The sequence below is a fragment of the Eleutherodactylus coqui genome, chromosome 7 (assembly GCF_035609145.1).
Source record: "Eleutherodactylus coqui strain aEleCoq1 chromosome 7, aEleCoq1.hap1, whole genome shotgun sequence".
In the NCBI taxonomy this organism is placed as follows: Eukaryota; Metazoa; Chordata; class Amphibia; order Anura; family Eleutherodactylidae; genus Eleutherodactylus; species Eleutherodactylus coqui.
In genome coordinates, this window is record NC_089843.1 from 159,624,731 (window position 1) to 159,637,713 (window position 12,983).

At 41.9% G+C, this 12,983-nt stretch overlaps 1 protein-coding gene across 1 annotated transcript; it reads right to left on the bottom strand.

The window, feature by feature from the left end:
* Positions 1-5,726: 5,726 nt before the first annotated feature.
* Positions 5,727-10,472, bottom strand: FABP2 (fatty acid binding protein 2). The gene is made up of 4 exons (XM_066574886.1): positions 10,297-10,472; positions 10,043-10,215; positions 9,595-9,702; positions 5,727-5,914 (listed from the first exon to the last, which is right to left on the bottom strand). The coding sequence occupies exons 1-4, from the start codon at positions 10,361-10,363 to the stop codon at positions 5,864-5,866; spliced, it is 399 nt and encodes a 132-aa protein (XP_066430983.1). The 5' UTR covers positions 10,364-10,472; the 3' UTR covers positions 5,727-5,863.
* Between the last annotated feature and the right edge of the window lie 2,511 nt (positions 10,473-12,983).

Genomic DNA, 12,983 nt, shown 5'->3' on the forward strand with positions numbered 1-12,983 from the left:
TCAGAGAATTCTATTGCTAATGTAATGTTTAAGTAATTTTGTAGATTGCTTCAGATATAACAAAGATGTGTCATGCAAGAAAGGATATGCACTGGCCATGCAATGTGAAGTACTACTTTGACAACCACTCCCACCTAGGATGTCAGCCTAGAAAGTAGAGCTGAAGGCATCACTGAGGCATGTAAGATGGCTGGAGGTAAGACTGCAAGCTGCACACAAGGTCCCGGTACTTATGGGCCCATTGACATAGTATAAGCTTTATGTGGTCCTTGGGCAAGCCAATCAGAAATGCGGAAGCTGTATTAAAATTGTCAGCACTAACTCTGCCCATACAGACTGCATGTCACGGCTTGTTGGTCGCAACAGCGTCGTGGCATGGTGGCCTTGATGCAGGCTCAGACCTGTCGCCTTGTTATGCAGGACAAAGGTTAATGCACATTGTGCGGGGATTGTTGGTTGCTGTCTTTCTATGCTGCATGGGTGCATGCTGACTATTAGTCATTCCTGGTAGAAGGTTTGGGATGTGGTTCTCTAGTTGCTCTTCCAATCAACAAGTGTGGAGAGTTTTATATTCTTACCCCTCCCTTTACTTCCTGCTGCTTATTCAGTTCTCTAGAGGAGCAGTTGGCGTTGCTGATCCTCTCTGCTGTGTGAATTGCTCCTGATTCAGATAAGTGCTGCTGAATCTTTTCAGTTGGTTTTGGGTTACTTTTATTGTTTTGCTTAGCGGTGTCAATACATCTCTCTAGTGGGTTCCTATAGGGATAGTCAGGGCTCAGGAAGAAGACAGTGGGGCAGTCCTTAATAGGACAATTACTCTGCTTACAGTTAGGGACCCCTCATCTCCCTGTTAGGTAAGGGACAGGCTTTTATCTTCCTGGAGTGGTGCTCACTGTCCAGCATAGCATGGTGTATTACTATTTCCCTCAGTGTGAATGCCACCCTGCGCCCGTGCTGAGCGTGGTGCTCTTGTGCTGCACGGATGAAACATACAGGCTTCTATCTTCCTGGCATGGTGCTTACTGTCCTTCATTGCATGGTGTACTACGGTACTATTACCATGAGTATATACATCACCCTGCACCCATGCTGAGCGTGGTGCTCTTGTGCTGCACGGACGAGACATAAAGGCTTTCATCTTCCCGGAGTGGTGCTCACTGTCTTACAGTGGATGGTGCACTACTACTGCATTTAGTGTGTACCTCACCCTGCACCCATGCTGAGCGTGGTGCTCTTGTGCTGCACGGACGTGACATTGCAATTGTCAAAATCTAGGTTCATACCAAAGAGACCACTCCAGATGTGAGAAGAAACAGGAGGGTGGATGAAGATGCTAAGGCTGCAGCTCTCTTGCCTCTGACTGAAGTAATGGTGGCTGCTCCAGCATCCCCTGAAAAGGAGATGGACGTTCCCTTGGTATCTGTCATGAAGGCACAAGCATCACATAGTGAGGTGAAGGAGTGGAAAGCAAAAGAAACTGGACAGGAAGGTGATGGTATCTGGCACGCAGGCAAACTGACCTACCTCCTATGAGTGTTCTAACCCATGATCCATGATGAGACATCTAATCCATGAACTAACACATCACTCAGGAGGTAATGTGTGGCATAGTGTCTTCTGCTGGGATTGCCCCAGGGTTCAACAGAGTTGCAACAAGGTTTGTACTGACTGGTATTGTCTGTGCCTGTTATATCTGTAAAATAGTAAAGTTACCTGCCCAACACACTATATGACCATCCTACTTATTTCAGAGAGTGCAAGTGGGCCTCATCGAACTGCCAGAGGTGGGCCGATGTGAGTATATCCTTGTCTAGATTTTGTCAAGACACGTGGCAGTAAGTTTCTCATACAAAACTCTTTTTTTTTCATACAGTAACTAATATATCAAAAGGGGTAGTATGTTTTCACCACTGTTGAGCTATTAAAATACAGGCAGCTATGATGATGTATTGTAATAACTTAGAGGGTGTGCTGCGAATGCCTGCAGGTTTATTGCCTAACAGCACATACTTAATGTGATTATAGGGAGTGGACTTATTTGCAAAGAGCCTTAGTGCCCTGTTGATATTGCATATTGACGGTGTTCGTTGACTCTGTCTGTAGTGCTCTTCCTATGTAGCCAATTGGTTACCTGTGTGTTTTAGTTTAGCCACATTTGGGTTTATGTCTTTTCAAATGATTTTAATAAAAGTTACATTTTAGTGGGGATATAATGATGAGCTTTTTGAGTCCTTTGGACATTTTGTTTTTCTGTCTTAAGACAAGAGTCTAGTGTTTTCCTTTTGGTTGTTTTTATGTTCATATAAACATGATGATGTCACAATCACAATGATGTCATAAACATGATGATGGCATAATCACAATGATGTAACAATCACAGATATCTTATCATCACCATGATGTTACAGTTACAATGATTTCATAACCCTGATAATATCACAATCACAATGACATCATAATCATAAGGAAATCATAATGAGAATGTCACAATTACGATGTCATAATCATAATGATGCTATAAGCACAAAAATGTCATAATCGTGATGACTGAAAAACAAAGATGTCTCTGGGATAGTACTGTGCTTATTAACCAGTATGCAACAGACCAAATGCCCAAAGGACATATCAACAGCGCCAGGTTACATCCCTAATTAAAATCTAATTTTTATTCAAATTTATTAAAATAACGAGGCATAGACTTAAAAATATAAGCACTAGCCTGGCTGTAGACAAGGGGCATTATTCTACTTAAAGACAGCCTATTTCATAAATGCAGTGTGCCATTACTATTAAGTGTGCCTCTATCCCCCTCCATATCTATAAGGAAAATTGGGGGTCCCTGCTGCAGACAACTGACTCTGGCTTATTAGTAAAGCCAAGCCTAGGTGTTGAAGTGAAAACAACAGTAATTCCCCCATATATGTTTCACTGCTATATTAATTGGGGGAGAGCTTTTCCCATTCTGCCGACCAATAGAGTGGATGTGTGCAAACATTGTCCAACTAGGACCTGCCTATAGTTAAGTGTTCAGTCATCATACCAATCACATACCTGTAAATATGCCCTCGGGGGATTTGGTCTGTTATAATCATGATGATGTCAAAATCACGATAATATGAAAATGTTGTCACAAATTCAGCGATGTCCTAGTCATAAATATGATGATGTCATAGTCATGACATAAGCATGATGAGGTCATAAAAACAATATCACAATCGCAACAATGTCATAATCATAATGATATCATAATCTCCATGTATAACTTTTATGAAGAATATTAACCACTTAAGTGACGCATTTTTTAGTTATTCACAGGTTAAAAAATGTCACTTTTTTATTAGCAATTTAAATTCTATGATTTATTCTGAACTTGGCAGTGTAAAGTTTAAAAAAATATTTAGTATAGTTTAGGAAATATGATGCTACAGCTGCCGTCCCCATTGAAAGCAAGGGTATGCATACAACCCCAGCAGTAATTTTTGGGAAAGGGCTTGAAATATAAGCCCTTCCCTAAAAATCATCCCTGGCTTGTGTAAAAAAATAAAAAAATATATATATGCACTCACGTCTCCAAATGGTACCCTGAAAATCCTCCCTAGTTTGCGTAAAAAATAAAAAAATATCTATACTCACCTCTCTGCCGTGGCCGGTCTTGGCGTGACCTCCCATTTGGCTCCCTGGCTCTGAACTGAAGAGCTTTCAGCCGGCAGGGATTTAAAATTCCCGTTTCCTTACAGTCCTGCGCCTGATTGGCTGAGCATTCAGCCAATCACAGCCAGCGCTCAGCCATTGATGAATTCCGGCAGCGGCGGAGAGTGAGTATATATACTTTTTAATTTTTTTTACACATGTTTGGGATGATTTTCTGGGAAGGGTTTATATTTTAAGAAAATCATCGCTGCGGGGAGTCCCCTCAGTGTTCAGTGATGAGGAGACTCCCCGCAGGGGTGAAGGAATCCTCTGCCACTGCTGTTACAGCAGTGGCTGCGGATCACAATCATCAGCTATTGATTTCCATGGGGCCGGAGCCACTCTCACGCGTTGCATGACATTTAACATTTTTCTCCTGAACGCATGCCTGACGACAGAGTCAGGGAAGGGTTTAAGATCACCAAAAAAGGGGGAAACAGGCTGGCCAAAAAATACAGGATATTAGTGTACCAAAATGTAGGAACAGAGATATTTGCAACCAGGATCAAGCCCTTGGTTACTGTAGTCACAACTTATCCTATTCAGAACCTAATCTGGTATGAATAAAAGTAATTCTATCCTCCTACATCCAGATAGGACCAATATATTGTCAGTTCCCGTTGCAGTCTAATGACCCTGGCAAGAGCTGGATTCCTGAGCTAAACACTAGATAATAGCCCATTCCCCTGATAACTCCAGATTGTTGGCGAAGCATGTTGGGAGGGCTTGTTGTCTAGTTTGTAGCTCCGGAATCCAGCTCTCAACAGTTGTCTATTGCAGGGTCATTACACTGCAGCATGGATTCAAGGTGTAGAAGAATAGAATTACTTTTCTTCATATCAGACTAGGCTCTAAATAGTTTGTAACAATAGTAACCAAGGACTTGATCCTGGTTGTATATATCTCTCATCCTATGTCTTGGTGTGCTGAGTTTTTAGGTCAGATTTATTTTTCCTTTTTTGGGCGATTTTAATATTCTTGATAAAAGTAATATTTTTTATGGTGATGCAACCATTTTATAGGTTTCTAAAAAATCTCGATGTCACATTGACGATGACATCATAATCATGATTATGCCTTATTAATAGAGATGAGCGAGCATGCTTGTTTAAGCCTGATGCTTGATTGAGCATTGATTTTTCGAGTAACTGATTACTCGACTTTGCGCCATGCGGGATGGGGGGGGGGGGAGAGAGAGATCTCTCTTTCTCTCTCACACTCTCCCCCCCCCCCCCCCCCCGCATGGCGCAAAGTCAAGTAATCAGTTACTCGAAAAAATCAATGCTCATTCGAGCATCAGGCTTAAACGAGCATGCTCGCTCATCTCTACGATGATTTCACAATCAAGATGATGTTGTAGTCATGATGCAGCCACAATCATGGTGGTATCACAATTACTATGATGTCATAGTCATAATGATGTCACAGTCACGATAATGTCACAATCATGATTGTTTTAATGTAATGTGTTTAAGTATTTATCCCCTGAAAGTCAAAACCCTGGGAAGCCACCTTTAATTGCAATTACAAATAAAAGAGTCTTGAGATATGTCTGTTAGTTTATCACATCTAGACACTGGGATTTTTGCCCATTCTTCTAGGCAAAACTGCTCCAACTCCTGCAAGTCAGAAGCTTCTTGCACATAACCATATTATGGATCAGTGTTGTACTGATCCATAATACGACCCTATAATTTGCTGTAGGTCCAAGTTGTGCCTCTCCTAGAAGCATTGCTTGAAGTGGTATATACAATGCTTCAAGTATTTGCCATATGCTAATACATGCACTGGCAATGGTCTGTGATATGGGCTCTGTGTCCCAATGTACAGGATCAGCACAAGCATCTTTGCTATGTACATAAGCCCTTAGCAGCTAGGAGAGAACAAGAAGGAAAAGCTAAGGATTGAGTCTCAAAGATGCTTGGACTTGAATATAGATTTGTGGTTATTCCACGTCCCTCAGTTTTCAGTGAAATGCATGAGCGCAATACTGAACCAATCATCTCTGTTGCTGAAAAAAAGAAGTGACCCCAATGTAATTTAGATAAACTTTAGCTTTATTATATACAATGGATAAACCAATAATGTGCCATTTTGCTGTTTTATGTGTAGTGGGCAGTATTAGAGCCAGTGTCTCAGTGTCTAGTGCTTTTCCAGTTGCCTTCGATACAGCTTAGCCTCTCTTGAAGATTCTCTTAGCTTCAACTCCCTCATAGAGGTATGTCTGAAAGAGAAAAAAGATGCAGGTAAGTGACTGGCAGAACACATGTCATCATTATGTATAATTCCATCTCCACTGGCAAGAGTGAGTGAAAACGCATGAGTTTGAAACCAATGATTTTCAATGGTTTCATTCTTACTTGCAATGTCTTCACTCACTGCAAGTTGCTGTAAGAAAAACTGCGATATCGCCCATTGTAATCAATGGGAGAAGATCGCAAAAGAGCTGTGGAATCACCCAATGCAGGGAGGGAGAGGGGGCGGAGCTACAGGGGATCTCTCACATATCTCCCCATAGTTGGAGAGATAGGCGGCAGGGCTAGAGGACATTCCCTGAGAGTGAGGATAGAGAGGAGGCATTGCTTAAGGGGGTTCTCAGTCACTATGAGAACCCCTTTAGCCCCGCCCTCTATCTAACCCAGCTCTTTCGCGATCTTCTCGCATTGATTTTAATGCTGCTGCCGGCCCCATTGAAAACAATGGGCGATATCACAGATTTTCTTACAGCAACTTGCAGTGAGTGAAAACATCGCAAGTGAGAATGAAACCATTGAAAATCATTGGTTTCAAACTCACGTGTTTTCTCTCTCGTTGGAAAATCTTATCGCCAGTGGGGAAGAGCCCTAAGATGTGTTATGGATATGGGATTGGTTTTTGGTGCTTTGGTTGTATTTTGTAATGGCACTAGAGATGAGCGAGCATACTCGATAAGGCAAACTATCGAGCGAGTAGTGCCTTATTCGAGTACCTGCCCACTCGTCTCTAAAGATTCGGCTGCCGGTGGGGGAGAGCAAGGAGGAGCGTGGGGGGGAGAGCGGGGAGGAATGGGGGGGAGATCTCTCTCTCACTCTCCCCCCCCCCCCAGCTCCCCCCTGCTCACTCCCGCAACTCACCGCTTTCCCCGCCGGCACCCGAATCTTTAGAGACGAGCAGGCAGGTACTCGAATAAGGCACTACTGGCTCGAGTAGTTTGCCTTATCGAGTATGCTCGCTCATCTCTAAATGGCACCACTTGGAGGTACATATAATGTGTTGCATAACTTTTATTGTTTTTTTTTTTTTTGAAACCCATTCTAGAAATTCAGCCCTTGTTTTGGGTTTTCGTTTTTATGGTGTTCACCATTCAGTAAAAATAACATGATAATTTTCGTATCTGGATAAGCAGAATTACTGCGTTAGCAAATTCATACAGTGTTTACATTTTTTTTACAACTTTTGCACAATAAAATCATGTTTTTAAAGAAAAACTATTGAATCTGCATCGTCACATTAGATTTACAGCATTTCTATTTTTCAGGCATCGGAGCATGTTTTTTTGCGGGAAAAGTTGTAATTTTTATTGGTATATGTGCTTTTGGATTGCTTTCTATTGTGATTTTTGGGAGGCAAACAAAAACCCCCCACTAATTTTGGCATTCGTTTTTTTTACATTATTTTTACCGCATTCATCATGTGTGATAAATCACAACATATTTTCATTGCCTGGCTCATTATGAACACGGAAATACCTATTATGTGTTGCTTTTTAAAAGTTTTCTTTGGCATTTTATCCATTTGTAAAGGGTTTTTGTGGAGAGAAAAAAAAATATTTTTTTAAAATTTGATTTTTCTTCTTTATATTAAATTCGATCGGACTTTTTTGAGGCTATTTTTTTAGTACCACAAGCTGACTTGAAGATGTAATTATTCGATCACTAGGATAGTACATTGCGTTACTTATGTTACTAAACCTATGACAGCAGCCTATTAGACTCTGCCAGTTACATGGCAGACGTGGAGGCGTTTATCGGGCTTCCAGCTGCCATAAGAACCCCCCACTGTCATTTCCTTAAATGCTGCAGTTGATATTGATTCTGGCGTGTAGGGGTTTAAACTGCCAGAATTTGAGGTTTCTCTGTTCCTGGTGGTTAGAGCAGGAGCCTGGCTGTCAGTAGTCAGCTAATCCACTGCCTTAAAAAGATATATGTGCAGGTTAAAAGCCCATTAGAGAGGTCAGTAAAAAGATGGATTGGCGTAACAAAGGGGTTAAATGTCAGCATACCTTAACCCTGGCCCGTTTGCGCCATATTTCCTCCATTGCCTTCCATAATAAATGCACAGAATGGAAAACAACATGCCTACCTTACTATCACTTCTATGAAACCCATCTGTGCAGATTCCAATACTAGACCGCATATCGTAGATTGATAAAACAATACATTTACATACAATCTATGTTGGTGCTAATTTTGACACAGTTTTTTCTAGATCTGCAGCAGATTCCACCCTTTCAATTGAAGTGTCAAAATCTGTAACAATGGCACAGTTTGGATGCAGAATTTGGTGTGGATTTTCCGTTGTGGACAATCTGCACCATTTTCCAGTAAGTGGGAACATACCCTTAAGGCCCATTCACATGGGCGGAATTTTTCGCATTCTACACCACAAATAGTGGTAAATTCTGCACCAAAATCTGCAGCATATTCTGCTGCGTCCCAGGAGAAATATTTCACTCGTGTAAAAGGGCCTTTAAAGTGTCTGTATATCATTCACGTAATTGGCAGCTCATTTACTGTGGTCTTCAGTTTAGAGAGTAGCTTCATTTTCTTTAAAGGGGGGAAATATAATTTTAAGAGAAGCTTTGCAATGCATTTAATTATCTATATGGACTATAAAATGCTGCAGATTTTCTACAACCATTTACACTGCAGAAAATCTGCAAAGTGTGAATATACCCTAGGCTAAAAAAGACTTTAGCACTGTTAAGGCTCATTTAAACCCAACGATTCTCACTTAAAAATTGCTCAAAGCCGTCTTTTGAACGAGAATCGTTGGGTCTAACTGTACCGACATCGTGCACTTTTCATTAACGAGTAATTCATCATTGTCTTTCAGCAAGCTGAAAGAGAACGATGAGCCTTATCAGTGCCACGCGCTGAGTTCTCAGCTGGATACCGCTGATACTATTGTTTCAGCTGGTATCCCACTCAGAGAACACAGCCGGAGTATGAAGACAGCGGTACAGTTGTGCTCTGCATACCCCGCTCGGAGAGTTCAGCTGCATATCAGCTATGTGCTCCGTGAACACAGCAGGAGTATGCAGAAGACAGCGCTCCAGCTGTTTCCTGTATACCCCACTCAGAGCGCTCAGCTGTATACCAGCTGAGCTCTCAGAGAAGAAAACAGCTGTATAAAGAAGACAAGCGACCCCGCTTGTCTTCTGCATACCCCATTTGGAGCAGTCTGCTGTATACCAGCTGTGTGCTCCAAGAATACAGCAGAAGTATGCAGAATACAGCACTCTAGCTGTCTTCTGTAAAACCCGCTCGGAGCGGTCAGCTGTATACAGACAACAGCTGTATGCAGAAGATGGCGGTCCCGCTTGTCTTCAGCGTATAGCATGAGCCCGTGAGCCTTCATTTACACACTTATGCAAAGTGAATGCTTAAAACTGACCCTCAAACTGCCGTTTGAGCAAACTTTGAGCGATCATCTTGCCGTGTGAATGCACACAACAATTATCGCTCAAAAGATGTCTTTTGAGCGTTAATCATTGCGTCTAAATGGGCCTTTATTTTGGAAGCAGCAACACCTTCTCAACACTTTAATGCCCAGTATCTTGTTATTCAAGACTCTCGCTTGTAAGCGATTGCATGGCAATGCTAAAGTGGGCAAACATAAATGTGCGAAACACTTAAAACTCACCTGTACAAGTTCACCTCCAACTATTACTCTGTGTGTCTTCAGTTCATTTCCATTGTCCTTCCTGTGAAATGTTCCTACAAGCTTATCCCCATCTATTATCCAGGAGCCCTGGTGGGTAGGAAGATATTGCAGAAGTCAGTGGTACGTCTCCAAGAATGGCTAAATCATACTAAGCGCATATCAAGTTACTGTAACACATAAGATAAGGCATTATTAATCATTATCTCCAGGTCTATGTGCAGTTTACCTTAACACAGCATTAGCCGGCTGACATTACGGAGAACCTATGGATGGAATTTCTCTCATATTTTTACATTTCAAAAAAACTGCAACCACAATTAAAATGATATTCTAGTCATGAAATGGTATTTGTGGCAATGGCAAACCAGACTAGCTGAGTCATAATGAGATTTAATGTCAAAGCAGCTAAGATTATATGTCCACTTACTGTGAGTTCTGTCCCATCTGCAAGAGAGTAGTCAAAGGTAACCCCAAGGGTGAAGTTGATCTCAATGCTTCTGAATGTGCTGCTCTCCTTCACAGTAAACTTGTCCCCATCTTGCTGGATTATGATCTTCAGATTATCATGTGCAGCCAGTTTCCTTTTCATTAAATTAACACCTAGAATAGACAATAAGAGTGATAAGACACTTCCACCCCTTCTCTAAAAACCATGGATTTGGAAGAGAATAAGTAACTTACCCATAACTTCCATAAACTTCTCATAGTTCTCACTCCTGTCGACTTTCCAGGTTCCGTCGAAGGCCATGATCTAGGATGAAGGTGAGATCTAGGATGCACAGAATGTTCAACCTGCGAGGCAGATCTGTGTGTCTTCGTCTAATTTATTTCCTCCCGTTATCTACAGGCTAATCTCCATGTGATGTGGCTGACTAAAGTCTGACTTGAAGTTAAGATGTCAAATCATAGATCCTCCGCCTCCAAAAGAACTTACCTTACTAGTACTAAACTTTGACCTGATTCTTCGTGTATTGATTTCCAAGTAGTTCATAGTATGTAGTTCCCTATAAGCTGGAGAACCAGTGTAAGGTTTATGGCGGCACAAAGCAATTATAGCTGATAAGGAGCTTTCTAATGTTCCTCTCTATAAAATAATCTACCAAAAGTTTATTGCCATATGAAGAACACTGACATAATGTGGGCTCCCAACTACTGGGATATATGTTCCCAAAGGATACTTCAAATGCAGGTCTGCACTTACCCTATATGGATTGTGAGGCTGCATTCACAGAGCATGTATCAGCTGTGGCAGCGTTTTAATTGCAGAAATGCTGTGGATTTTAACCCTTATATTTCAAGGGTTGAAATCCGCAGTCTAAATACAAATGCTGCAGATTTAGAATCCGTAGTGTTTTCAAAAATAGTATGGATTCATGGTGGAAAATTTCTGCAGCCTGTGAAAGAGAGTTTTTAGAAATTCCCTCCACATTGCTTGTACTGTAAATGATGCAGAATTTCCACAGCCTCACGGAGTCGGTTATCCTTGTAGAGAAACTACCTGCCAGGAATTTTCCATGAGTTTATTTTGTTTGCCGGGACCGGTCCCCATGCTTCTTTTATATTTTCTTACCCTGTCTCTTGAAAATAAGACCTACACTAAAAATATACCCTACCCTGATTTTTTAGGATTTTCTGAAAGATTTGAAATATAAGCCCTACCCCAAAAATAAGCCCTAGCTGCATTACATTAAAAAAATAATAATAATACATTACCTAGCAGGCTCGGTCCAGGACCCTCCTGCTGATCTCCGGAGCTCTGCCATGCATCCTGCAGTTTTTGGCTGCCCACAGAAAATCACTTCCTGGTTACGGGATTCATAAATGCCACTTTCAGGAAGCAATGGCTCTGATTGGTTCTCGAGAGCTGCTCAGCTAATTAATGCAGCGCTCGAACCAATGTAATATATGTGATTGGCTCATTGAGCGCTGCTTTGATTGGCTGCATAGTGGTCGAAGAACCAATCACAGTGATCGTGCTGTGAAGGCAGGATTTATGAATTGACTGAGCCGTGGCATTGATTTGCCAATTCATAAATCCAGCCTCCACAACACAATGGCTGTGATTGGTTCTTCGACCGCTGCTCAGCTAATCAATGCAGCGTTCAATGAAGCAATCACAGCCATCGCATCGGTTCATCGAGCGCTGCATTGATTGGCTGAGCAGCACTCGAATCCACTCCATTTATCCAAATCCATTTATGAATCCCGTAACCAGGAAGTGATCTTCTCTGGGCGGCCGAGTACTGCAGGAGGCGGATTGGTGCACTGGAGAGCAGCGGAAGGGACCTTGACCGAGCCTGCTAGGTAGGTATAATAAGACTCCGAAAATAAGACCTAGCACCTCTTTTAGGGCAAAAATGAATAAAAGACAGGGTCTTACCCAGAATGAACCACACAGCTTTAACCTCTTTCCGACATGATAGTCACAAGGGAAGTGTAAGGAGCAGACTCAGGAGCTGAGTTACACCCACATACAATGACCAGAGTCAGAGAAAACTCCAATCCTGGCTGTTAAACATTTTAGATGCTGCAATCAATAGCAACCATGTCATCTAAGCGACTTGACAGAGCTGATCAGGGTCTGCTGGGACCCTTCAGCTCTGCTGTGACAGGTGGCACCCAGCAGTCACGTGATCACTAGGTTGCCTAGCTGGACGAACACTTCTGCTCTCATTTTTTAGTACATAGTGCTCATTGAGTGCCATGTAGCCTGAAAAGAAGGAGACCGAAGTGGTTAAAACCGCCTCTACCTTCTACTTACAGCCAAGAACTGGATCATCTTCTGCTTGATTGCAGGAGCGGAGGCTTTAATCCCGCGCTATATTTTTACTATCGGTCGGGATTAAAGCCCGGGACCAAGCGCCATAAATTTATGGTGCTTGGTCCTTAAGGGGTTCACATATAAATTACGTCGTTCACGTTAAATAAACAGAGATGATATGCGACCTTTCAATTTCTGTGTTACGCTATAGCCATATGGGGCTTGAATTCCATGTATTCTTGCTTCACAATCGCAAGAGTAAGTTCTGCAGCGGAAAAGTGGACTATGGATGTCTTGCGGAATCGTTGCCATAGATTTCTAACATACGGAAAATGTAATTCTGCAATTAAAGTATACAGGGAAAAAAACGCAAGAAAATTCCACAGAACACGATCCGCAGTTAAAAACGCAACAATCCTCATTTGCCCTGTGGACAATTCCCTCCCATCTGAAAGGCCCCTTAGATTTGCACTGCAAGATAAGACACACCTAATAAAACAATGTTGTACCATATGGAGCTAAGTAGTATTATCTGTCCATCTGTATCCAGCGTACCTATTGAACATTGATCCCTGTGATAATTGGTTATCGTTATCAGAATGAGGCT

Coding starts and splice junctions, on each gene's coding strand:
- FABP2 (XM_066574886.1), bottom strand. CDS start 10,363: ATGGCCTTCGACGGAACCTGGAAAGTCGACAGGAGTGAGAACTATGAG. Junction 9,703..10,042: donor CAGATGGGACAGAACTCACA/GTAAGTGGACAT, acceptor CCTACCCACCAG/GGCTCCTGGATAATAGATGG. Junction 5,915..9,594: donor TTGGAGGTGAACTTGTACAG/GTGAGTTTTAAG, acceptor TTTCTCTTTCAG/ACATACCTCTATGAGGGAGT.